Consider the following 27,800-nt stretch of genomic DNA (forward strand, 5'->3'; position numbering starts at 1 on the left):
AAAAAAAAAAAAGTAAAAGCCAAAAAAACTTGACTTACCTCCTCATTTAATGATGGAAGCAGACATCCATGTGTCCTGAGCCTGTCCTCCAAACCTATGTCAGTCAGTGCCACCAGTCTGCTCACTTAAAAACCCTTCAGTCACCAATTCCAAACAGGATTGACACCACCAAGCAGAAACCTTGACTGAAGATACCATTTTTTCCCCTGGATTTGCATTTGTATTTATTTTTTTGTTAAAGCTTGATAGCTCTCATGACCTGGGCTGGCCATTAAACCTGCAGAGATCTGCAGGCAGTGACCACCTTCCAAAGAATCCTAAACTCCATAAAAATAAAGAGCATTAATAAAGTGAAATGAAAAATATACATTTCATCACTATTCTGCCTTTTTTCCCCCCTCTCAGGATTCAGGGCAGAACATGGGGATGCAAATTAGAGCTAAATGAAAAATGACAAAGCTACCTGAGGCATCCAGAGAACTGATAGCTTTCAAATGTGAGATTGATGGAATAAATCAGCAGCTGCTTCCCGTGGGTTACAGCTCCCGGTTCCAAAGCCCCACAAATGCCTGGCTTTGCTCAGAGCATTGCTATTTTAGAACCAAAGGCTTAAGTAACTCTTCCTGTGCTGCTGTTCAGCATTTTAATTATGTGAGGGGAGTTGAGACACCCATCCTGTTTAGATATACAACATGGAGAATATTTTGCATTTCTGTTGTCACCTAAATGTTATTTTAATATTGGTCCCAAGGCTTCTTTGAGCCACTCTCTCCCTTCTGCTTATTTATTAGCATCACACTGGAGAAGGAAAAAAACCCCAAATATTTTAGGGGGCTTTTCATAAACCCAAGCTGCTCTTCATGCCTATTCAAAAGTTGAAATCAATATTTTACAGAAAAGCATGCTTGCCTAAAAAGGAGGAATCTAAATAAACAGAATTACTCCACTGTAAAGTGATAGGCACTTAAGTATTACAAGATGTTTCGGCATTGACAAAGTTTGAGCTGATGTTAAATATTAAAGGGGTTTTCCACATTCAGCAAAACATTACAACAGTAGAATTTTTTAACTGTATGAAATTTGAAGTTTCAGTGACAACAGGTTTTCAGTAAATCATAGAAAAACAGAAACGTGCATTCTTTTGTTTTCTAAATACTTAACTGTGTATTAAATTCTTAGCTTTAGAATTGGGCAAACTAAAAATAGTAACAGCAAACCTTAGACACCCATTCAGAATTTCTGAGTATTTATTTCAGTGTTTGCTTCTATGGAACATGAACACAAATGCTGCTTTTCTTTTTTTCTGAGAGAAGAAGAACCTCAGTTATCCACAAATCTATTTCTTGCTCTTTTAGACTTTATTTTATTTAAGTTCCCCAGAAATTTACAAAAAACAAGACAAACAATTAAGGTTTCTGTCATTAAATCCCTTTGTCTCGTTACAAAATTCCAGGCAGAACACATAAACTAAAAAAGCCAATGTTGTGTTTTAGCATTTGTCCTTGGAAAAAGCCTCTTTGGAAACCTTTCTGTTGAGAATGATGTCAAAAAAAACCCTGGAAGTTGGCTCCCTGATCTGCCTTCCTTCCATTGGAACATATAATGGCTGGGAGGGAATGTCTTTTTTATTTTGCACATATCAACATCACAGTCCATTTCTCAAGGCAATAAAAAAAATGCTTAATATGACTCAGCCAACTGCAATTTAACTGCCAATAAAAGTCTATTTTTGGCAGAAGGTTCACCTTTCTTTAAAACTACTGTAACGATGAGTTAAAGCCATTTCCTAAATTTGCTTTGAATGCTGGTTCATAATGAGGATTAAATTGTTTCATACCTGCAGCAAAGCAGTTTCTGTTCAGAGGGTTGGGATCCTTCAAGACTGATGATAAGCAGGCAAAGAGCAGACAGAAAAGCCAATTTTCTCCTAGAATTCAAGCAAGACCTTGTCCATCTCCTTGAGTAACTTGTCTCTATTTTTCCAACCCGTGGCAGGAAATCTTCAGCTCTACAGCTGATGTCTCCACTCTTGATCTCCACATGCCTCATCCTCACCACAGAACTACTTGTGCATCCTTTTAGGATTAAAAAAAAAAAATGCACTTGCTTCCCTGAGTGCACAGCAAGGCACTGCACTTTATCACTTCCAGCCTCACAAATGGCTCAGGCCATTACAGAACAGCCTGCCAGGATAAAAAATCCAGGATACAATATTCATGTACTCTGTGAGACACATCTACTCTTTATGGTGATCGACAGAGACAAGGCAGACTTTCATTTCATTAAGAAACTGAGGATGAAGTAGCCTATAAACAAAATTCCTTCAGTGTAGCAGTTAAGTTTGAGCCATTTACAGCAGTACAACCCATACTCAGGGCTGCCAAAAACAGAAATTAGCAGTTCAAAGGCTGACCCAGAGGCACTGGAGAAACTGGTAAGGAATTCTGACAGCAGGAAGTTGTACAAACCTCACACATCCCTCCTGGAGGTGCTACGGTTGGTGTGGAAGAGTTGGAGATGGGGGTTTGCCAGCTCCCCTAAGGAGGCAGTGCCCTGATTCACCATGGGTTCATGGAGCCTCTCTCCTGTCCCACACACGTCCTGACATCCCAGCCACACTTCTGTTAACTCCCAAAATTACCCCAGAACAGGGAACACCACGGCAGCAGATGGCTGCTGGCAAAGTATCTCCCCCAACATTGAACACAAGTCACCAGCTATTCCCACAAATATATGTACTGATAAAATGATACAGACAGGAAATAAATCCTGCTACTTCCTTAGCACTTATTATTAGAAAGATGTTCATTTAAAGACCCAATGACAAATCCTGTCTGGTACATCATCACCTTATCAAAAACCTGTGACATGTGCAGAGAATGTTAAGTTATATTAAGTAAGCTGTTAACTTGACAAAATCCAGCCTGCTGCATTTGGCTGCCTAAGCTGCAGCAGAGATGGCACATTGTCAAGGGGTGGGAAACACCCTCTCCTTCCTTGCCAGAGCTCCAGAGCCTCAAAACTCAGCAAACACCAAGTCAGGTGTCTCAGCCACATCAGGAACTCAGCCATCACACTCCACTCCAGACCCACGTACAGGCATCAGTTTTTGGGATGTGACTGCCACCCAACTGCAGGAAAGGAACGGGCACAGCCATTGCAACTCCCTTCCCTGGACTCCATTTATCCACACACCAAAGAAGGGCTGGGTGGATGTTAACAAGAAGGCAGCTCAAAAGCAAAACCAGAAGATGCCTCAAAGTGACAGAGACTGAGAAAGACAGAATCTACAACTATTTGACTAGTAATCACAAGGAGCACTAAGTTGTTCTGCACAGAAGGTAGAGATGAGACAGCACTGCCAGGGCACTACGTGGCTCCTGCCAAAGCAGTCACACACACGGCATTGGTGTTTCTAGCCATCAGCAAATGACTGGGAATAACAAAGGAATGCCAGAGGCAGAGCTTTAAACACCTAGGGAGCACCTTAATATCATTATTTGGGCATTTTCTCTTGTGCTGCAGGAGGACAAGTGTAGAAACCCAGTGTTACCTCCAGCAATTAAAACAGCCTTCAAGAGCAGCTCTTTGCAGAGCATTCAGGGAATGAAGGTTCCAGCTACCAGCATGTCAAGGCCACTTCCTTCTCTGCACCAGGATGCTTGGGAGGATACTGCAGATCTCCTGTTAGCAGGATCCCACCATAACTGGTGATTCTGAGCATCAGTGGAAAAAGTGAAATTGATTTTTTGCCTCTTTACATCTCAGCAGTTATAGACACACACAGAGTTCATACAGCCTTGCTATCTGCAAAATAGCCAGGTAATTATTCCTTTAATTTAGTCATCCACCTATCCCAGCTAATTATATCAGCAAACAGACATACTCTGCTTGTTCATTGAAGGGTTTTTTAATGTGAAGAGAAACGGAAGCTTCTGACTAACCACGCGTGACTCTGAGCTACATTAAAATCACTGTATTTTCAGCAGTTTCTGAGCTGTTCACACCATCCTAAAAAAGTCTCCAGTCTTTCAACAGTCCATCCAATAAAGCTGATGGACCAGGTATTCTGGAGGCATCTCTCAGCTGCAGCTGAAACCTGGCAGGATTCATCTGTTGCCCAAAATCCTGAGCCTTGCAGGAAAACAAGGCCAAAAAGCACAAATAACCTCAGGTCTTGAGAGCAAAGGTTCTTCCACTGGTCTGACTCCCAACAGAAACATGATGATGATGTTTTTGACACGAGCCCCATCTGTGCACCACGAAACAACAACGAAAAGGAGGATGATGCCAAGTGTTCTCAAACAGTCACCCAAAATACAAAGAGAGCATACAGAAGCTTGATGCAAAATCCAGAAATAGTCCAGGGCAGTGCTTGGGCATCACTAGAGGTTTAAGGACTACTGGGGATTATGTGGCCAGCCACAAAGTGTCTCGTCAGAGGTCAGGACTGTTCCCTGCTGCTGGGAGGAGTGAGCAGCCTGTGAGCCCCTGGCAGAGGTTTGGTGATCTGATAAAAACCAGGACAGAGCAGAGTGGAGTCAGGTGGCCGAGCGCCGGCGGATCACGAACACGCCCCGCTGCAGCTGCCCCAGGTAGATCCTCATCTTGGTGCTGTCGCTGGTTTTCCTCACCCAGATCTGCAGGAGAGGAAGGGCAAAAAGAATGGGGCAGGGAGATGAATTAGGGGAGAAAAAGGGAAAACTCGAAGCAAGCAGCACACAGACAAATTAACTCTGTGTCTTAGTGTCAGAGCAGAACACCTCAGGGGGCACAGATCAATGAGGTTAATCCCTCTCCCTCCCCACGTGAGGCATTTGCAGCCTGAGTAGAAAATGAAATAAGGTGTCTAACTTCACCTCCTTAACTTCCTGCTCAAAACAGTTCTCGAGAAAAATTACTCTTTCAAGCACCATCAGGAAAGCAGGTTCCTCCTGCGACAGCTCACAACAGAACCATGGCACTGAGCTTTGCCTAATCAAGACTAAGTCTCTCTAGATCCACAGATCATCAAATTATCTATCCTGGGATTTGCCCAGACAAGTAACTATTAGTCAAATGAAAAGCTTATTCTGATTCTGTTCCATGAAGCACTTCCCACAATGTGCCACAGAAATTGTGTCTGGAGATAAAAAGGCCTCTCTTTTAACCACCTGCATGGAAGGATTCACACCACGTGCCAGAAGACAAATTGCTGCCACCAAGGCAGCCACTCCAGAGAGTTTTTGAAATCACCTTCAAGGTGTTTAGATCTAAAACCCTGTACTTTAAAAATCAAGTCTGAGCAATTTCCTCTGCATTATATCCTTCTAATGCATTTCAACATATTTAAATATACTGAGTAAGAATTATCCAATCCTTAGTACTGCAGTATTTTAGGAGGGAAGACAAATATTTCCTAATGCAAAGGATTATAAAGTTATGTTGGCCTGTGATTTACCCAAAATTTCTTTTCTTCATGTATTAGTTACAGGCCTGGCAAGTAAATTCATTTAACTGTATTATTTTAGTTATAATTTGACTTTATTAGCAGGACCCCTTAATATAAAATGAATTTAGTATTTGCCTGGATTTCTACTTCAATTATTTCTCTAGAGAAATTAAAATCAACATTCATTGATAATGATCTCCCAACTGCAACATTTCCAAGGATTTGGCATGTTTTGCTTGCCAAAATAATTCAAAAATCCATAAACTTTGAGCAACTGTAGGAAACAAACATGTACAATTTTATGTTGTACCACAGTATGATGGAATGATATATTAGTTTTGCTTAATTATAGTAATAACTTTTAACGAATTTTAATGCACCCATAAGCACACTACCACTGTTTTTATCTGAACAACTGAGTGTCACAACTGCCACTGCAAGGGAAAAGCTGTGACACAAACAGATCCCACATGCAACTCATTCTGGGGAAAATAAAGTGTTTTCCCTTTTGCCACAAGAAATTAAAGCTCCTTTATTGGCTGATTGAGGAGAAGTGCACTCAAATCTATTATTTCTTTCCCTGAAGTGTCTGGAATCTGCAAAAATTTGCCCAACTGCTGCAGGAGCTTGCAAAACACAGGATTATCCTTCAGAAACAAAGCAAGTCTCTTCCCATCTCAAAGAGAGATTTCTCAAGTCAGTTTTATCTTGGCTTCAGCTTCTTTACACACCAGACAGGTATCTATCTTCAGCCCTTACTAAACCCATGTCTTTCCCCCCTCTGCTGATAAATAAAAGCAGCCACAACCTCGTTGGCACCCACAGAACTGATCACACAGCTGATCTTTGTGTTCTCCTTAGACTCCAGGTAAATAGCTTGGCTCTTGTGGTACCTGCAAAGAGAAAAAGAAAAAGGAAATGCATGAATCCATTATAGATAAAGCTGGACAGAGTAAATTTGAAGTCTGCCTTTCTTTCCACATCACTTTCTCAATTTTTGCAAGATAGTGGGTGATCTGATCACACACACACACCCTGCATTAATGATATTTTGAAATGCAGGAGGGTCCTAACTCACATTCAACTCTGCACTGAAGGTTACTGAAAACAGATTGCACAACGGCAAGAGGGAGAGGCAGAGCCCCAGCCACACCCAGGAACAGTGACTGACAACACATCCAGGCTTCAAGGGTTAATCCAAGAGCCCTTCCCATTTCAGATTCAGGTTGGGTTCCTTATATTGCCTGACAAAATACAACAGAGCAAATCAAAGGTACTCAAGTTGTTCCCCAATATAGAATTACTAGTGCACCACCATCACCAAAATTGAATTCCCCTCAATCAGTGCAATCTGTGTATTGTTAAATGAGACCTCTAATTTCTAATGCTGTCCTATTTTGTGAAAATACCCAAAATGGGAACTAATGGGTAACTGACTCTGTAATGAGCTGTAAATATCTGCCATAAGGAGTCCATGACTAAATATATTCATTTTATCCCATTTTATATCATATTGTTCTTAATGCATTGTGTATAAAACAAAGACATTGAAATTCGTAACTCTGAATTTGATTCTGTGGACTCCCCTCTTTCACAGCCCACATTTCTCCAAGTGCTGCAGTGTGCCAGCCCCAAACCCCCACTTTCTGTTCATTCTGCTCCACAGGCAGAACTAATTACACTGGAACAGGTGATTTGGAAGTAAATCATCTTAATCAAGAAAGCACCAAAATAATTTACAGTTATAAAAGCATGACTGTATTTCTACCTTTCCACTAATCATGGTTTTATCAGGGCAATCCAGAATCCCTGTACAGGTATTTCCTCAGTAGCTACCCAATGCAACCCCTGCAGCCTGACTTCCATTTGCAAAATACAGGAATTTATTGAAACTTTACAGTTATTTCTACAATAACCATACCGCACATGTGGAAGTCTTCCAAGGGTTTATTCCACACTCTCTTCCTGCTGGAAAATTCTGCACTCAGAATTTTCACAGCGCTTGCCAGTAGCTGGAATCAGTGTCAGCTTTGAGCCTGCCAAACAGACTCATCACCCTTGCAAGGGTGAGGGAATAAAAAAAAAAATCCCCAAATCCTGCAACCTTTAAAACAATGGCTGGACCCAGGTGCCTTTCTCCTTCATTCTGACAGAAACAATGTCAGTGGGTTCCAGGGCAGTGCAAAGCAACAATGATCTGAGCCAAAAAAAAAAAATCTCAGTTCAGCGAGTCCAGATGTCATTAAATGATACAGAGGAACTCGATAAGCTACTGCAAACCCCAGGCCTCACTAAGATGAGACAAGAATCTCAGTCCAGCAGTGCCCTACTATGCCATGCTGTGAGTACTTAAGAGTTTTGATCTTGATACAATCAGCAGGAGTGCAGGAGAAACCAGTGCAAACAACAGCTCTCAAGTGTTAGCTGTGCCCACACAGACAAGGAAATATTTCCCCCACTTTCAATTTTTGATTACCAGTAAATTCCAAGGCTGATGGCACATGTGTCAGTCTTCACTCAGCCCTTGGATTTCACATCATGAATGTCTCTCCATCAGTAAATTAATGCTAATTGTGCCCAGAAAAGGCAAAGAGCTAAGTCAGCAGTGTTTCACTGAGTTGTCTCAGATGTCTCACACTCGCAGAGACAGGGCAGCTGGAGGCACAGCACCTTGGTGCATCAGTTCCCTGGTCATGTCTCACCCTTTTGCCAAGTTTATATATCTAGAGAGGGATAGGATTGAGAAAATCACCTCAGTTGAAAAATGCAATGGGGTTTAAGTTGGCTTTCAAGAAAGCAGAGCCAAACAACTCTCACTGTTGCAGCAGGTAAAACACACCAAGTGAGGCAAGCAGAAATAATTCCATTTCTTGCTATAAAATATTTTACTGAAAGGCCAAGATTTCCAGCTGCAACTCCAGCAGAAGATTGAAGGAAATCCCTTTGCATTACTGTATGCAGCAGCTAAGAGCAAAAATATGGTTGCTTTACACTGAACTGTGGTCTAGGATTTGATGGAGGGGGCACAGAGCTCTGAGGATTAAAAAAACTGAGTCTAATTCCAAATTCACCTGAAACACTCCACTCTGTAGACATCTGTGAAATGTCTCTGCAAGACTTCAGGGGGTTCATTACTGGCATTAAACATTCTCTGTTTTCAGGTAATTGTCATGCAGGGCTGCATCAGGAAACAGAGAAAGTCATTCCTGGGCTGTCAGGTTTAGGATTTCTGTGCATGCCAGCATTCTTTATGCACCTTAGGAAGAATTACCCTCCCACTATCAACAGTTACTTCATTTTTCAAAAACGCCAGCTACTTTGCACATGTACTATTAATGTCAATCAAAAAAAAATCTAAGCAGGATTATTACAATCAAAAAAAAAAAATAAGGTACTGATCTTAAAACAGCCTAAGAACAAGGCAGCCAGGAAAGACAACAGCTGGAATTCCTGACAGCAAGACCCCCATGACAAGTGAATTCAGCAAGGTGAAAATAGCTGTTAAGTGCTTTATGCCACAGCTAGATACCCTTCAGAGAGAGCTGGTGCTCTGCTGAGGTTCTGAGCTCAGTGAAGCTCTTCCAGGTTTCAATTTAAAGGGAAGTTTTGAGCTTTACTGACAGATTACTTCAGATGCTTTTTTTTTTCTTTCTTTTTTTGCTCATGAACACTTTTCTAGTACTCCATATGCTTCAAAATTCTGAAGAGTTTATTCATCCAAATAGATCCTAGGGATAGTCACTTTACACAGACAAAAAAACTATGAAAGCAAAAAAAAAACCCTTGATGAATCTGTCCAATAAGTAGCTTGTTCAGTTCCTATCTGCTTTACACTTCATTAATGTTTAAACTGAGGGAGCAGCTCTTATGAGAGCTGTGTACACTGAACTCTCAAACTTCGGTCAGAAGGAAAAACTGACCAATTGGCCAAGGGGATTGCTGTGCAACAAAACCAGCTTCACACCTACTTCTGTGATAAAATTACAGCCTCATCACTTGTTGCTTTGAGCCACCAGAACACTGAAGTAAGCTACAAATAAGGAGATGACTTTTTGAAAGCATATTGTTTTCTGCTCAAGGAGTTCACGATTGCCCCCTTGATTATTCAGGTTTGTAAGTCTCATGGATTTAGTTTAAGATCCAAGTTTCCTCTGCACAATTTAATATTTTCCTTGTGTTTTGTACAGCTGTATGGCCATAAAACTCAACAGAGATAAATCCAATCAGCAATTCTGAAGTTGCCTCTCCCAGGTGGGTTTTATCTTTAAAGGTTATTTGGATTTATTAGAAGCATCTTTCATCCAGAGCAGCTGGTGGATGACATTTCTTCTGCCACCTTGTGGAATGCTGGGCACAAATGTGAACCTCAGAAATGAGAGTGCTGCTGACAGTAAATCATGGGGTGTCTGTGTCCAAACTGGGCAGCTTCTGTCACATCCCTGCTGCCTCTCCTACCTCTGATTAGGTTTCACTTCTTAAGTGCCACAGTGGGCCATGCAAAAGATTCGAGTCTCCTTTTATTGAAGCCACCAGTTATCTCTGAAAGCCTGCAGGGTGTGAACATTCCATCATCCCCTCTGTTTTACTGGCCCCATGATGAGCTTGTGGAGGGAGCAGCAAACCTCTGCCCAGAAGCATTCTGTCCACCAATTCTTTGATCAAAGCCATTTCTCTCTGCAGCCTCTGCCTCCTCATTACACAACACAGACTGATGGAAACAGAAACTGCCCAGGCCTCACCATCTCTTGTCATAGTAGAGTTTGCCATCTTCTATCCGAGCTTCAAATCGCTGTGCTGGAGACTCTGCTGGTGTAGCTGGGAGGTGCTCGGGAGAGGAGGGGGAGGCTGGGGACAGCAGAAACACTCTGGTTAAAGACCAGCACGTGCCCATCTCACAGCAGCACATCTGACTGCAAAACTGCAGTTAATAAGGTTATGTTTGCAAAAATAGCAAGCAGAGAAAGCTGCAAACTCAATTATCCATCAGGAAAATATTGTATGTTGTGATGAGTAACTTGACCTCTGCCTTGAATTAAAATATTCACTGAAATACAGCATTTATGTGAAAACACATTAATGGATAAGTGATGGACATTATGTCCTTGATTTTGTTTTAGTTCTAATCAACAGTTAATTAGTTAAATATGGTCAAAATTACTGAGGCAAGTTAGTCCCACTCTGTCTTGAAATAAAGTGTATGGGCACATCTAGAGAGATAGAAGCAAAAAAAACATAAGTGGTGAATCCCTCAGTGGAGCTGACAAGCAGACAAGGTGCCCAGATACACCTGAATATAATGGAAAACCTCTTTTCCCAGCTGGATTGATTGTCCATGCACAAATGTTTCAGACAACAAAGATGCTCATGCCCCCCCTTCCCATCCCTGACAAACATCAACACCACACAAAGAACAGCAATTCCACAGGCAAAACAATTGCACAAACACCTGCAGTACCATTCTCTGCTCAGAACAGCACCCCATGAACAAGTTCCACTGCATCTGTAACTCACCTGGTCTCTTGGGTGATTTAAGCTACATGGGAAGAGAGAAAAGCAGTGTTAGAGATCTGACAGGAGCCACAGAAGCTGCAGTGATAACTTCAGATATCTTACTTTTCACACTCTGAATATTTCTATTTTCAATGCTCTGTTAAGTAGCGTAACACGTAACCAGTGTGCTCTAAACAGCCAAAGGTGCAGATAATCAGTATAATGATCCAAAAGGCCAAAAAACTGAACTTGAGAGCATTCAGACAAACCACTCCAATGAGTCAAACCCATCTAACACACTATTTCTGAATGTGATACAACATTTCTCAGGGTACACAAAATACAGGAAATAAATCATTAGAGAAACCTCAACAGCTGGCACAAAACCCGTGTTCCACTACCTTCCTCAAAATGCCTTAATGAGCAGCTTATATTCTAAGAAATTAGATAAGCCTTCAAGTGTTCAGCAAGAAAACAATGTGTTAATCAAAACCAGAAAAGCTATAAACATGCACACTGCCCCCTATCCAGCTTGCTGAAATCTTGTGACAGAAGGGAGAGAAAGAAAAATTAATAAAAACCCCACACTAAGGCTTAAACCCAAGGCAGCCTGTGTTCTCCCAGAAAAACACACTGACATCTGTTCAGCCATGAGGAAGAAACTCCTTAACATAGCTCATCCCTCAGTTCACACAAAAGGTAATATTTTTACATGACAGTCATTCAAATTAGGCTAATTAAACCTCAGTAAAAAAGAGATACCATCTTGCTGAATCTTTTCTTGTGCTACTTCAGAAAGCCTACGGGGATGAAACAGTACCACATCTCAAAAATGAACATTAAAGAGAGCTCTGTTCTCTTCAGGAGAAAGCATTTGCCTTCTCTTTAAAATGAAGAAATACAGTCAAGCAACAATTCCTACCTTATTCAGCGTTCTTAGGTCCTCCATTATTTGCTCATCAGTCAACAAATAATTTAGCTGAGGTATCCAGAATTAAGGCTTCCATAAGCTTTTGACAAGCAAGGCTAAAAATTAAAGGTCAATGACATTTCACTTGAGTAAATGTAAGCCAAAAGGTTTCCAAGGTTTTAATAAATGTCTTACTTGAGCTGGTTTTTCTTGTCAGAAGAATTAATACAAGTCCATCCCCACCATCTTAGCAGCAGAGTGCTAAATCATTTTAACTTACTCAGACACAACCATCAATGAAAAACCTTTAGTGCACTGACATTTACTTCATGGAAGCATCAAGCACCAGCATTTTCTATGCTTTTCATCTTTTCTTTCTGTGGAGAAGAATCTGTGAGCTGAAACAACAGACTCATTTCAGGTTTTCTACAATGAAGCTAAATTCCACCTAAACCTAGTTAAATAAAACTTTGTGTAGTTGGGGATAAATAAGAGTATACAATGCACCTGAAAGCAAACCCCAGACCTTTGAAAATAGAAATTAGTGTATTTTAGTCTTATTAGAGCTCTGCTGTACTTTTGTTTCTTCATAACAAGTGTTTAGCCAAAAGTACTCAAAGTATTACACTAAAGTTAACAATTGCTGGGCCGCATTTCAAGGATTTTGGTTTTGATGGACTTAAATCCTCCCCCAGTAAGCAAAGGCAGAGATTTTCACTGTGTGGTTGCTGTATCATGCTCAATTAGCAGGTCAAGTTCACTATGAAACTCATTTATTTTGGATGAGATAGGGGCACTAATAAATGACTTTTTTATTTCCTGAAAGAGTGAACAGAATCTCCAACCAGAAAGAGGTTAATTGAAACTGGAGATGCTCATGACCATCCTGCATGAACTCCAAAAGTTCAAGATTTGATACTGCCTTCAGAAAATGAGAGTCACTCAGATAAGTTTCTTTAATCTAAGACATACAGGTTTAGAATCTAATAAGAAGCCCCTGCAAAGCAAATATCCTTGCCTTCCTCTTCAGGTGAATTTAATACACAAATAGAAAAAATGCCTATCATCACAGAGGAGCAAAAAACATATTTCCAGAAGCCAAGGAACATTTTAATTTTGAGACATGCAGCAAGGCAGATCCTAAGGATTACACATCCTAAGGATATTTTCCTGTCTCTTGTGTTACATGAAAACAAGATGAATCTTCATATTTTCTTATTCAAAGAACAAATCTAGCATCCTTGCTTTTGCTATGCATCTGTGGATTAGAGATCTGAAGCTTTTATCAGAAATGGAAAAACTATTTTGATATGACAAATATGATCTTTCTGGTAAATGCTTTGTCACGTCTTGAAATGAGAAAAGCTCTGGCTCATGTAAAAAACCATTTACTATCTGTGGAATCAATTATTGCAGCATATATATATCTATCTAATGTTCTTTTAAAGTTTTTATTTTGTGAAATAAATTGCCTGTAGAATTCAAACTATTGTCACTGACAAAAAAAAATTATCTCATGATACTGTAAGGATTAAATTAGCATACCAAAGGATTTCCAAACATATATGTATGTATTGAATTGTATAACTGCTGGTATTGCTTTGGCACACATTATACATGACAATTGTGCTTCAGTATTTCCCAGGTTAAAATCTGATCATGGCATTTCATTTCCTTTTCCTTGCTGTACAAAACAACAAAGGTGTGGGCAGCACAGGGGCTGCAAACCCAACAGTGACTCCAGCAAAGGATATCAGGGGCAGGTTTCCTCCTCTTGTCTGGGATAGGAACTGGATCATTTGGTCTCCGTCTCAGTTTCCTTGTCATAATAGGCTTCACTTCCATTGAATCTGGAGAGAAATGAAGTTGGAGAGCTGATAAGACCAGAGAGAAAGGAGTAAGCAGCAGCAGCTTTCTACACAAGGCACAGGGAAAATAATCTTTCCTCTTTCATTCAGCAAATTGGATTTTTTTTTTTTTCCTCTGTGTGTGCTAGCTTCCAGCATGGAAGTGCTGACAGTGAATCCAAGTTCTCTCCCATCAGGTCACTGTTCAGTGCCAGTGCTGCAATGCCATGGTTACAGCTGCTCCAGGTACAGATAAGCAGCACAATGATGCTACAAGGATTCAAGGCAAGCTCCTTTCATGCTCACCCTATCTGCTTGGGAACAGATTTAAAAGGCCAAGCTCATAGAGTTCCTTCCCAGCCCAACTCGGATCATTAATAGCATGTAAAACATCAGCTACAAATCAATTGCTCTCTCATCTTCAAGGCAGAAAAACAGCTTTGTCATAAGATTAGAGAAAATTTCTGCATTGAAGACTGATACAAGTCTGCTGGAGTGATTTCAAACAAACAGTATTTAAATTCAGATTACCCAAGAATGATTAATGAAATGAGCCTAATTAATAACACACAGAGCAGCAGTTGACAGAAGTAAACTGCAGCATATGCACTGGGGAAAAAGAAGAAAGTCTGTTAAGAACTTAAACATCAGTCTCATCACCAAATAATTATCTAAACTTGGTTTGTCCAAATGCCTACAGGTAACCTTTACTCAGTGACTCCACTAAACACTCACAACTCATTCCTTAATTCATCAAGATATGTTGAACTGGCAGCCAAGAGACCATACCATAAATGCCAAACACATCATCCCACCTCCTTTTCTCTGTGCTGAAATGTATTGGCTCATCTCTAAGCACCCCTGAATCACTCCCTGGGAAGCACTTCCATCTGGGAAGCCCCTTTGGCTCCCACTAGACACAAAAATCTTGTGCAAAATATACCAAATTCCTTCTCTCCTCATCTCAAGGGTGAACAAGGATGACCATAAGACCAGATTTCATAAATAAGTTACCAGTGAAACAGCATAACTCAAGATGCCATCCACATTAGCCCTAAGAGTTTATATTAAGCCAAGAGCACCATTTAATACACCAAAACAGGGCTTAATTCTCACTTCTGAGTATTAACAACATTACTAGTTAACATAAAACCTGTAGATACTATGCAAGAAATATATGAAGGGTGTAACTCATGGACAGGCCTCAGCAACAAAACCACACTATCAGTCCATGAAGTGAGTGAGCTGCTCTGCAAGAACATCAAACCAGACTTTTGGTTCAGCAGCACAGCAACAGAATTCTGCAGGAATAATTAACCCCTGACTTAGCTCCCCTGTGTCCATTACCACAGAGCACTGCAAGGCATCAGGGACACCAACCGTCTCAAAAAAATCTACCCATTTAATTTTCTAGAGCCTGGACACAAATGTAACCCACAAATCTTTGTTTTCTGACTTTAAGCAGCAGATTTCACCCTTTATTGTTTGGCTTTCTGCAGCTACTTGAGCACCCACTCCTGCAGGAAGAAAAGGATACAGCTTTACAAGCTGGCATCACTGGTTAGGTCAATACTGTGACATATCTCAACAGTTTTATTGCTACATCAGGGGACCAAAGCAGCCTCTTTCCCTGCATGTAAGTAAGCCCATCATCCCCTCTGCTGCTCCACTGGCACTGCTTGGTTCACCTGTTAACAGTGCACTGAATTTTGAGCTGCTTTCTCCATTAAAAGACCATCAATTTGTGCTCTGCTCCCCTTGGCATTTCCCACCAGCTGTGTAAACCTGCACTGACATCTTTACAGCTCTTTTCCTAAGGAGGAGCAGAGTGGGTAACACAAATGGCAGCTGTTTATCTTCTTTACCTCCTGTTAATTCCATGGTTAACTTTTCATTCTCAATCATCTTCTTCTTCTCTTCCAACTCCGCTATCAGGTTTTCCTTAAGCTCAATTTTCTTATCTTCAAACTCCTTTGCTGCTGCTTTCTTTTCCTTCACGTAATTTTTCTCCACCTGATCTGTCTAATGCAAACCCAAGGAGCAAGAAGGTTAATTAAGGACTCAGTGATATCACAACAGCTTTTCAAATGCTTTATTGATCAGCTTTTCAGTTCACAACTGGCCTAAGTTCTGAAGTTTATCAATATTCACAATCTATAGAAAAACATCTAAATAGCACTTAGCGCTATTATATTGGCAAAATAATTATTTGTAAAAAGATATTTTAATGTCGCATAACAAATCAAACTCCTAGCAGAGAGCTCTGCTGATTTATAAACAGCATTTATCACCTTAAACACCCTTTTTTGACCAGCCCAATGCACAGCCACATACAACAGCCCAATATCAATATTAAACTCTATTTTAACAAGAAAGTCAGAAGTTACTTGAGGTAATACCAGCAGTAAGCTCTATTACATCTCAAGTGTTACAAGCCAGCTAGAGGAAGAAAATTTCTTTAAGCCTTCTGGGAAAACAAGCCCAAATACTGGCTGATGAAACAAGGTTTATGCCTCTTCCATCTAATTAATGCATATTTTTGATAAATTAAGAGTACTTACTTCCAGCTGCAGGAACAGCTCTGAAACACAAGAAAGACTTAATTTATTACCTTCAAAGCTGCACAAAATTAATTCCTTGACATTTTAAGCCATTGAATATTGCAGCCAAGACAGGCAGTGAAGCAAATAATTCATGTACTTATCCAATCTCTACTCTGACTTCACAACTTTATGCTGAAAATAAAGTGACTATGAAAAAGTTTCACCAAAACATATTGTTACTAGAGGTTTTTTAGAGATTGTCACCTCACTGAAAAGCTTCCACTATTCCACACTATTCAGTTCAGAGAAGGCTATAGTAGCAGCACTGTACTACTCCATAATTAAAAAAAAAATTAAAACCCAGTAATAGATATACATCAAATATAAGAATGCTGCAATAAAAATCAAATTTTCTATTTGCAAAGCCTAAAAGCAGCATTTTGTAGATAATCAAATGCAGGTAAATGGAAACTGTTGGTTTCATAAACCTCAGCATGGCAAGGACAAACATAAAAGACTTTTATTCCTGTAGTACAAGGCAGCTGGATTTTTTACTCATAAAATTCCAAGTGATCACCACCTGCCCTCCTGTGGAAGAACTCTGCTGCTGCAGCACTGCTCGTGCCCAGCCAGAAATACCAGTTTGCACTGGGCCTTAATTCTATCAAAACAGCCCAGACTTGTCAGGATGCAGCTCTAGTGCATATGAAAGGCCTTTTTGGAGGTCTTTTCCAACCTAAATCATTAGTGAAATTCATCTCAGGAGACAGGTTCCTGTTAACAAGAAGTTGTTCAACAGTTCCTCAAGCAAACCGTTTACCTTCCCCAGGCACTTTCAGAAATACAGAACTGCTTGTTTTTGCTAAAGGAAGAGCAGCTGTATTTCCTATATCCACATAGTGCCTCCTATAAAAGGCCCTGCTTCAATATCCAAAGTAAGAAGCTACTGGAAAGGTAAGAAGAAAGAGAAAGGACAAGCAGCTGGATCTTTCCAAGCCATTCCTCTGCAGCAACATAGTAAAAACACCCAGAAGGACAAGCATTGGGCACTTTGCTCCTTGAAACAGAGCAGTACACCAAGTCCAGGCAGCCCATCCCATGTCACAGCCAGGCAGAACAACAGTTCCAGCAGCAAATGCTCTGTGCTCATTGCTCACAAGCAGATCTTGGGGAAAGCATGTGCTCCTAACTCCCCACTCCTGCAAACTGAAGGAGACAGGGCAGCCAAAGGCTTCAGCAAGGGCCACAAAACAACAAACCCAAGTGGGACACTGTGGGTTAGAGAAAAATGGAGTCACCATTTTACTTGTGCTGCTTCCCACAAATGAAGACTAAAATTGTTTATCAGTCAGCAAACAAGGCTGATCAAGTGAAGAAAATAATCAAGGTAGATCCCGATATGTTTGGTGGACTCTGAGAAAACCTACAATGCACCCAAAGCTCCCTTTGCTCCAGCAAGTCCCTTTTCTTTAAAGGACAGAATTACCTCTTTTTTACTTCAGTGTTATACAAAACACACATTTAAGTTATTTGCAGTGTTTAAGAGAGAAATTCCACTTACCTGCATTTCGTATCCTTTCTTTGTACTGCTGGTCCAACTTTTTCATCCTTTTCTGATATTCCTGAAGAGTACCTAGTGGAAATAAATTGTAGATTCCAATTGTATTTTTTTCTTCCCAAGTATTAAATATCCTCAAGGAGTCATACACCACACACAGCACATTCCCTGTTTTTGTAAAAAGTGCATTACTCCTTTTAAGGAGTGTTTTAGCAGAGAAGCTTAACTACAAGTGGAGTTAAGATGGAGAAAAGATGGGAAGCAGCTGACATTTTTAACCCTGCAGCACAGCTGAGAACCAACATGCAGTGAAAGGTGCTGCTCCCACCTTTCAGAACCCCCATACTTCTATGACATATGAAAAATACTGAAAATAAAAACCAAAGCTACTCTTCTAAGCTTACCTTCCTGCAATTGCTGTAACTGCCTCTTCAGAGATGCCAGTTTGTCCTGATACATCCTGCAAACACAGCAGGAAACTCTGAACACCAAGCACACATAGTTTATTCCACCACCTCTTGAGGTTACATGTTTACACAGAATCAAAAACTTTTCAGGACTTCAGGAAAGAAACGAACTACAAACTTAAAGAATTTTATTCCCATGAAAGGTTCTCATTCTGTCTTAAAAATGGGTTTAAAATTTGGGATAAAATAAGATTTTTGTTGTTGTTGTGGAAACCTACAATGACAAACATCGGAAACTTTACAGCAGAATCATTCTTGCACTATGTCAAGTTTTATTAGCTCCCCACAATATTTTAAAAAACCACTAAATTCTATTTCTGGTGCTGCTGCAAACCTGCATTTCTTTTACCACACATCTGTGGTTAAACACTGGCCAAATATTCCTAACCTGTATAAAAACAGGTCTCTGCCAGTAAGCAAGAATTCAAAATACTCCAAATGCTCCTACGCACTATGGACAGACTATTTCAAGTCTCCCAAAAGTCAGTTTCTAGTTCAGGACTAGAATTCAATTGTTTAAGGCATTTGCCTAGGCATTTTTTTTCCTTAGCTTATCTAAAGCAGAACCTTTATTTTATTTGAAGGATCTGTCTGCAGCAGGATCCATTTGCAGCTGATCCCAAACTCATAATTATTTCTTTGCTCAAAACAGCAGCAGCCCTCAATTCCTTGAATTTAAACAGACAAAGTAACTGGGGAGAGCAGAAATACAAGTGTATGGACTCATGAGCTGTTCCACTGGGGAAAGCACTTAAAACTCCCAATCCTGGCCCAAAACTTTGCCAAATTTTAGGCAATAAATGCCCCTAAACCCACAAATAAATAGAACACCACCTTACTTGTATTTGGAATGGGTTACTTACTGTTCTTTCATTTCTACAAAGTCCTCCTCCTCGTGCTTTGCCAGGTCTGTTTCACTGGCATCCTCAGTGTCTAAACAAGGCAAAAAACCAATTTGTTAAGAAAGTATGTAAATAAAAGACCAAACAAAGCAGCAAATTATTTAAAAACAAGGAAACAGGAAAACAAAAAAGAAATACCCACACTTCAGGCAATTTAGCATTAAAGACAACCTGAGAGATGAATTCAGGAGAGAAATTAAGCATCTCATGTTCCTGCAACTGTGAGTTTTGCAGTGCAGAACAACATGAACAACTTCAACCTTAGACATCTTGGGCATTTCTTCCCATTTAAGACAAAGGGGCTCTACATTAATACTCACACACAGGTAAGACACAAACAGCCTAAAGACTCTGAAAGACATTTCACAAACCTTTTACTGACCACAGAGGTCTCGCCAGAGAGAGCAGTTACTGGCGGGGCTATGAACTTCTCACCTATATTTCACTTGGTACTGCAACATCCAAATACCAGCACTGCCATAAAGATAGCTGCATTTTGTAAATAGGCAGTATAAACTGTAAATAAAGTACATCACTGTGGGATTCCTAGTTTGCTGCTAAGACTTCTCAGGCTTCTATTTGTAACACGTGGGTAGCCAAGAATCCATTACCTTGCCAAAGAGGGGCAAGTGCCTCCAGATTTTACAGGGAACAGCTGAGAAACCTAAACCATAGCTAATTCCCTACACATGGCAGGGGAGCCCAGCCCCTTAAATCAAAGCTTTCCCAGATTTTCCTTAAACTACAAAAAGTTTAAACTTAACATAAAATTCAAAGCACCGAAGATAAACCAAAAAGTTTTTTAACTGCAAGAAAAGTACTTAAACGTCTGGGCCACCACAAAGGATTTCCATACTCTGTTGGGAGAGCCTTCACTGACCCTGTCTCTCTCTGCATCTTTAACGTCATCCCATCTATAACCAGAGGGGATGGGGGGCTCTGCTGCCAGAAACAGCCACTGCCCAAGAGTCCTTCTATATCCTCCTTATCCATCATTTGATGCCCTCTGCACTCTTGGCTGCTCTGGGTTTTACCTAGTTTCCTGTTCTCCCCTGCTCCCCGGTTTTGGTACGGTCACGTCCTCCTGCACTGCTACACTTCTGTCCACACCTTCTCCGTCCTTAGCTGTGTCCTTCCCCCTCACACCACGGAAACAGAACCAACACACAACAGGATTTCTCCTGTTTTCACTCTGATTCCCGCTGAGTCCCGCTGCCTCCGCTCACCTGGGAAACCACAACTCCACCCCTCCAGCGGCTTCGCTCTTTTACTTTTCCGCGGGGACCCGCTGCCGCCTGCCAGGTCCTTGTCTCCTCCGGGTGTTCTCGCCGTGAGAACCCCTGAAGCCCCCGGACCCCAAACACCGTGCGGAGCGCTGCCCTCCCCCCGTCCCCGGCCACCAGCCCGCCCCCGCCCCACACACCCTCGTCGGAGTCGCGGGCCCGGGCGCTCCGCTCGCCGTCCTCCTCCTCGGCGCTCTCCAGCTCCTCCTCCTCGTAGTAGTCGGGCGCGGGGGCCATGGCGGGGGCGGGCGGCCCCGGCGGGGCGGCGGGCGGCGCGGACACCAGCCCGGCCGCGCTCATGGCCGCGGGCGGGACGGGACGGAGCGGCAGCCGCTCGGCAACCGCGGCGGGAACCGCGGCCGCGCTTCCGCTTCCGGGCGGCGCCGGGGCCGCCGCGCCCCCGCCCGGCCAACGCGGGCCCTGCGGGCCGGAGGCTCGCGGGTTCGAGTCCCGGGCCCGCCCATGCGTGGCACGGGTTAGACTGTGCTGGCCGTGGGGTTTGACTCCTCAGCGGCTTGTGGCACTGGGCTCGTGTTCCCGGACCAGGCTCTGCTCAGACGGACAAGAGCAATGGGCAGAAACATGCATAGGAAGTTCCACCTAGAGATGAGGAAGGGCTTCTTCACTGCGCAGTGACTGAGCAGCGGAACACAGACCAAGGAGGCTGTGGAGTCTCCCTCCCCGGGCATATTCCAGAGCCGTCTGGACACCATCCTGTGCCTCGTGCTCTGGGATGACCCTGCTGGATCCCACCACTGCGATCCCTTCCAACCAGACCTATTCTGTGATACAGACACAGAGCAGAACCTTGCCTCAGTGAGAACGGACTCACTAGGACACTTGTACTCTTTCAAATTTTATTATATTTTAATAGATAAATTACTTCCCTGTTCCTCCCGGCAGCGTTCCACCACAGAGAGCACAGTGATCTCACCCAGGTGAATCAGGTGCCAGTGAACAGCAGCTTTTGTACAACACGTGCCTCACATCTGCCAGGTACTGGTTATTCTCCAGACTAGGCACTGCTACAAAATTAAGAACCAAGACACATATCCTGTGGTGAGAGTCATATGCAGGATCCCATTCCCATCTGAAAATGCCTCACAGTGGTATTTCAGACAAAATATATCTTATTTCTGCAGCTCTTATTCTCCTGGGAACGACTAATTAATCTCATCACATCCAGCACAGCCACACTAATCGCTCACGTTCAGCTGGGAGGAGCATTCCTCACATGCACAGCTTACTGACTCACTGAGGCACTACAAACACCTCACCGAGGGGAAGGAAATGGGTTTGATCTGAAGCACGGAGCTCCAAAACCTGCAGCGCTCCTCCAAACCCGCCGAGCCGGGTGCTCAGTGCCCACAGCGGCACCAGGACACACCGGGTTCTCAGAGGGGCAGCAATAATGCAGCGCAGCCACTCGGCTTTCCTGCCGATCACCCCAAAGGTCTGTTTGCCCAGACTGACAATTTTTAACTCGGAACACCCATGCCAAGTATGCTCCATGCCCGTTTCCTTAAGTCAATATTGCCTCTAACAGGAGACGAGGCTGAGGCACGGCCGTAAGTCGGCACCGCCCCCCAAGCAGCTCCCAGAAGTTCTGGGAGCGTTTATGTCTCGGGGCAGAGACACCACCAGGGCTGCTCACCACCTCTCCTTTCCCAAGGAATGCTGTGGGTTATCAGCACGGTGGAAACCCCTCCTTTTCCCTTCTCCCCACTCCGGCAGTGTGGCTGGCACGGCTGCCCGCGGCCCCGGGGTGAACAGGAAAGGGCGTGGTGGCGGCTGCCACATCGCATGAGCTGCCTGCTGCCCACGGGTTTGTCCTCTCCCCACACTCACACCTGGCTTGAGCCTCTCGGATCACTCCCCAAAGCCATCCAGCCACCGAGCTAAAAATAGAAACGGAACTGCAGGGCTCAAGAACTAACCAGAGCCCCCTCGGAGCTTTACAAACACGAGTATTTCCCCTTTCTCCCCCGTTTCCTGTCTGTATCTGTTCCATCTGTCCACATACTCGGCTCACCAGCTCCCCTGCCAGCCGGGTTTGTGCTGCTGGGGACACCAAACCAGTTCCAAGTGTGCCTGAACCACAGCTGCCCTCCCAAGGATCATCTGCCCAGCCTCACTGCTGCCTCAGCACTTTCTGTTTGGAGCTGGTCTGTCCTCCAGCACAGCCCTTCACACATCGGGCAGGTGCAGGCACCAACACGAGGGCACAGGAACCCCCTGAACAGGAGCCAGTGGGTAAAAAACACTGCAAACTGCTGCAAAGCGTTTTTAGCTCATTCTGCGGTCAAAACTGGGATCTCAAAGCTGTTGCTCCCTCCGTGCTAATTCCTCCTGTTTAATAGGAGCCTGCTGGAGACACCCTCTGCTGTCATCTCTCAGGCATTCAGTGGGAACCCGAGGGAGGAGGCTCAGCTTTAAGGAATGCCATGTTTCCCTTACAAACGCAGAAACTTAACTGTCTCCGCCCCAAGGAGCTGTCAGGGAAAGTGTAAAGTTCCCTGTCGAGCTGTTGTTCTTGGCTCCTGCTTCCATCGGAGCTGTTCTCGTCACAACTCACTCAGTGCTTTGTACACCCTCACTTTGGGGAGAGATCTCTGCCTCCTGCTTGCTCAGCATCAGCTTTTCACAGAGCTGCTGACAGATGAGCCGTGCTCACTCTGCTCTTCTTTCCATTCGTAAGAAAGAGGGGGAAGAAAAAGGGTTATGGAGCTCAGCTTATAAACAGGAAACTCATTGTGTGAAATTACTCAACTACATTGAGAAGAGCTGTATTGTACCTTGGCCTCTGAGGCACAGGACACACCAACACCCCTAACCAGGGACTCAGGGCTCTCAGGTTTCTGTACCTGTGGTTTCACACAGCTCTCTGAGGATGGTTCTAGAAGCCCAAGAAGGGGAACAGCTGTCAGGAGCAAGTTGGCAGAATGAGGCTGCACGAGCTACTGGCAGAAAAAGCTCTGTTCCTTCAGTTTTATTTAGAAAAATGAAGTAATTAACCCCCCCTGTCAAATAAGTCTCTACAATTAAGAAGTGTTTAGGTTCAGAGGCTGTCAGGAGCCACCAGTTGTGGCAGAAACAGCATGAACTCACCTTACCCAGCTTCTGCTCTGAGCAATTCCTAACCCAGAGCCCTCAACTCTTGCTACAGCTCCTTTTCCTTTGAGGCTTTGCTGTCAAATCACAGCGGCTCCTTTTGGGTACCAGGGGCCTCTTCCTGCTGGGACATGCCACAGGACACACAAACCCTGTCAGGGCTCCCCCAAAACCTACAGCATGGCATTGAAGACTCAGAGCTGCCTTTTTAGTGGGCCCATGCACTGTCCCCTCACACAGGAGCTGCTTGTGGGCACCAACACCCCCCATACCTGAGACCGCTACAGACCCTGACAATGCACACAAACACACACAGAATTAATTACGGCCCTGACACCCCTCCACACACACACCTGAGCCTGATGTGGCCCCCAACATCCGTTCCCCACACCTGAGACCACTGCAGACTGCCACATCCCGCTGTCCTCCCCAGCACACACCTGATTACTTTAGTGCTCAGCCCCGCACCCCCCTGAAACCACTATGGTGGTTTCTCCATAAACCCCTCACACACACACACCTGAACCTGCTGTGGGCCAAACACCCCCGCACACACCTGAGAGCACTGTGGGCTAAACACCCCTCACACACACCTGAGCCCCGGCACAAATAGCCACCACCGAGGCCAGCCCCACGCTCACACCGTACTCCGGCCATGCCCTCACCGTGCTCCTGCTATTCCGCTCCCTCACACCCATTCCCCTCCCTCACACCCGCTCCCGCCGTTTCCCGTCCCTCGCTCCCGCCGTTCCCCTCCCTCACACCCGCTCCCGCCGTTTCCCGTCCCTCGCTCCCGCCGTTCCCCTCCCTCACACCCGCTCCCGCCGTTTCCCGTCCCTCGCTCCCGCCGTTCCCCTCCCTCACACCCGCTCCCGCCGTTTCCCGGCCCTCGCTCCCGCCGTTTCCCGGCCCTCGCTCCCGCCGTTTCCCGGCCCTCGCTCCCGCCGTTCCCCTCCCTCACACCCGCTCCCGCCGTTTCCCGGCCCTCGCTCCCGCCGTTTCCCGGCCCTCGCTCCCGCCGTTTCCCGGCCCTCGCTCCCGCCGTTCCCCTCCCTCACACCCGCTCCCGCCGCGGCACCGCGCAGGCGGCTCAGTCGAGCGCCGATGGCGCTCGGTGAGGCGGCGCCGCTGAGCGGCCCGTCCTGAGCTGCCAGGCGGAGTAGCCGAGCGCCGAGCGGGGCCGGGCAGGAAGCGGCGGTGACGGGCACGGCCCGACAGACACGCTCCGTCCCCCTCTCCTCCTCCTCCTCCTCCTCCTCCTCGTTCCTCCCCGCCCGGGCCCCGCGGACGTGGCCCGCTGCCGCCGGCCGGAGCCAGGTGAGGCACGGGCGGAGGGAGCGGCGGCGCTGGCAGGCGGGTCCCGGCGGGGCGCGGAGGGCAGGGGCAGCGCGGCCGGGGCTGGCAGCGCCGGGGCTGGCAGCGCCGGGGCTGGCAGCGGCACTTTGCGGAGTTCGGCTGTCCGGGTGCCTCGGGGCAGGGGCAGCTCCCCGGGGCTGCGAGTGCACGGTGTGAGCTGTGCGGGACCGGGAGAGCCAGGACGGGGCAGTGCCCCGCGCCCGGTGCCGGGGCAGCGGGAGCAGCCGCTGCTTCCTTGCCTTGTCCCCGCGCTCGCCGTGCCGGGAGCTGTCCCCGGCAGCGCTCTGAGCTCGGAGCTCCGGCACCGCCGCCCCGAGCGGACGGGAACGCCCCGGCAGGAGCGTGAGGAGCGCGGGGAGAGAGAGCGGCGCTGCCTTCGCCGGCAGCGGGCACGGCTCGGGCGCTGCTCCGCTGGGAATACCGGGATCCCGGAGTGCCTCCCGGGGAGTTCGGGGCACGGGGAGCTGCCTCCTGCCGGCTCCGAGCCCAGTTGGAAGCGGTGACGTCGCTCTGCTGCGAGGAGATGTCTCTGTCCTTTTAATGACACAGAGAAATGGTTTGCTGTAGGTGCTGGATGCCATCGAGCAGCACTCGTACTTGCGTGGGAAGGAGAAGGAAGGAGGACACGAGGCAAGTACTAAGCCTTCGGAGTTTTGTTTTATAACTACATCTCCTCGTGGCTCCTCACCCCCCCCCTTCTCCAGGAACGTGAGTGGAATGAATTCCCTAATCTTACAACTATGGCAGTTCTAAACTTCAGTAGCGGCTGAGTAGTTCTGGTAGATTTTCCCTGAGCCCGGGCAGAACAGAGCAGCTCGGTGCTGGGTTTGCTGTTCTCCCCAGGGTGAGGGAAAAGCCCGTGGGACACTGCTCTGGAAGCTGTGTGGAATGCTGGGCTCACACACAGTCCAGCAGCTCCGTGTTTGTTGAAAAACAGCAAAGCAGGCGGTGCTGATTCCGGCCCTGGTTGTGCCAGGAGGATTTGGAATCTCCTTGCCCATCTTTTGTGGATAGTGATCCACACAAGAAGGTGGAAGCAGTCAGAGCTCTGCATCCACGTGGATGCAGTTCCACAGAACACAGGGGGATTTCCAAGTTGCTAGGTATAGCAGTGCTGGCTGAGGTTTGTGGTGCTGATGTTGTTTGAGAATAACTGGGCTCCAGACTGTTCCCCAAGGTCTGCTGACATCTTTTAGCAAATGTTTAGAAAGCTGCAGCGCTGGCAGTGATGCAGCTGGTTTTGCCAGTGGTCATTACTTTGTATCCCATACCAGATTTGTGATATGACATGTGTTAGTGTTTCTGTGTTATTGGATTGTTTGTGGAGAGAGATAATAACCATGCTCGTCCTCTCTATGAGCTAAAAATTGGGCTATTTCTGGTAGGTAGCTATTTTTGTCTTCTCAGGGGCTAATATAACAATATAGGGCATGTTTTAAATGTAAATACCTGTCTGCAATCTCTTTTGACACTGAGCTTCGTACAAATATCTGACAATTCTTTCATGCACCCACAGTGAGGCTGCAAACTGTTCCTATCTACATAAATGTCTCATTTATCAAATCCAGATTTCTTATTTGCTGCCCAGCTCATCATATAACTTCCTCTGGCATCTGATTTGAGGAAACCTTGAGCTGGTTTGTTTCCATCCACCCTTCTCTGTACTGAGAGCTTTCAGATTGCAAACTAATTCTTGTTTGGGTGTGTGTATTGCTTACAGTGATTCTCTCTAAGTACTTCCCTTTTACATTGTTACATTATTATCAGTTTAAAAGGATTTTAGCAAGTCAAAGCTTTTAAAGGTGAGGTATTTCTACTTGTGTGCGTTCTAAATGTGTCTCTTGCATCAACAGGGTTTACTGTTAGATTTGTTTTCTATAATGTGTTGCTGAATGGGGGAAACTTTCAGCAGGAATGAGCTCTGTTCAGTCTGAGTGATCTGCTGTCTTCTTTTAAAGGAAAAACCCTGTTTGAATGGAGCAGGGCTGGAGTTTGCTGGGCTGCTGGGGAGTAGAGGAGGAGCAGGGATAGAGCAGTGGTCAGTGAGTTTGGGCCAGGAACACAGACTCGTTGTGTTCTCCTCTTACAGGTTTTTGTTCCAGGTTGTTCTGCAGCCTCGTGGGATGCTGCAACATCCAGGTTATGAGAAATGCCAGGGAAAAAGGTGTTTGTGGAACACTTTACATTTTATTTATTTGTTGCTTTGACACAAAAAAAACCCAACAAAATATGTATTTCCTATTTAAAAACATTAACCTTGGACACCTTAAGACAGAACTCGGAGTCTTTTAACAGGACCCCTCTACAGTTCAGTCACAGCATTTACATCAAACTGAGTTTGAATAAAAGTGCAGTTTTGTCATCAAAGGTATTCAAGAAGTAGATTTCTATAAAATTCTGTTTCCACACCTGCTCAGCTTTATTAATGGACATGCTTTCACACATCAGGGAAAAATTCAAAAAGTGAACCCAAAAGAGTATTTTGTTTTATGCTCACTATTTTCAAACTACTTCCTCATTTGGAGGCCATTGATTAAACCAGAAGGATCTGCTTGCCCTTGGCTGTGTAATAAACATGATGCAATTGCCTGGTGCCTGCTTGGTCATCAGTTCTTCCAGGGGCAGCTCAGTGAGTTTCCCTGACAGTCTTTTTATCACTCCCTGAAATCACTCTGGCAGCTTTGTTCTTATTTTCTGAGTGGAGTGTGTTTTAGAAAGTCTTGATCTGGTAAATTTAGGGTTCCCTCTGGGTAAAAAGAAGAAAATTTTCCCTTCTGATTCTCATGTGTGCAGCACAGGTTGTGGACTTTTCATTGTGATTGTGTAGTGGGCATCACTTAAAAGTGATCACTGGCATTGTGTGCCAGGAACTCTCATCTGTGAGAACCTCAGCTCCTCATTA

The 27,800-nt window shown here is 44.7% G+C and overlaps 2 protein-coding genes across 4 annotated transcripts in view; one reads left to right on the forward strand and one right to left on the reverse strand.

Moving 5' to 3' along the window:
• Positions 1-1,229: 1,229 nt before the first annotated feature.
• Positions 1,230-20,731, reverse strand: SUDS3 (SIN3A corepressor complex component SDS3). The gene is made up of 12 exons (XM_021549837.2): positions 20,572-20,731; positions 19,110-19,179; positions 18,184-18,239; positions 17,783-17,854; positions 16,240-16,259; positions 15,544-15,700; positions 13,586-13,681; positions 11,844-11,905; positions 10,943-10,964; positions 10,171-10,276; positions 6,240-6,324; positions 1,230-4,640 (listed from the first exon to the last, which is right to left on the reverse strand). Exons 1-12 carry the CDS (start codon positions 20,729-20,731, stop codon positions 4,542-4,544), a joined length of 1,005 nt encoding a protein of 334 aa, XP_021405512.1. The 3' UTR covers positions 1,230-4,541.
• Positions 20,732-24,718: 3,987 nt separating this feature from the next.
• Positions 24,719-27,800, forward strand: part of TAOK3 (TAO kinase 3) — a 77,997-nt gene continuing 74,915 nt past the window's right edge. Inside the window, exons 1-2 of one of the 3 annotated variants that reach the window (XM_077787154.1) lie at positions 24,719-24,859; positions 25,466-25,606. The gene's annotated coding sequence lies outside the window, so the exon portion shown is untranslated. The remainder of the gene's footprint in view (positions 24,860-25,465; positions 25,607-27,800) is intronic. The other 2 variants (XM_077787153.1, XM_021549939.3) reach the window with 2 other exon arrangements.

Source organism: Lonchura striata, chromosome 18, assembly GCF_046129695.1.
Source record: "Lonchura striata isolate bLonStr1 chromosome 18, bLonStr1.mat, whole genome shotgun sequence".
Lineage (NCBI taxonomy): Eukaryota > Metazoa > Chordata > Aves > Passeriformes > Estrildidae > Lonchura > Lonchura striata.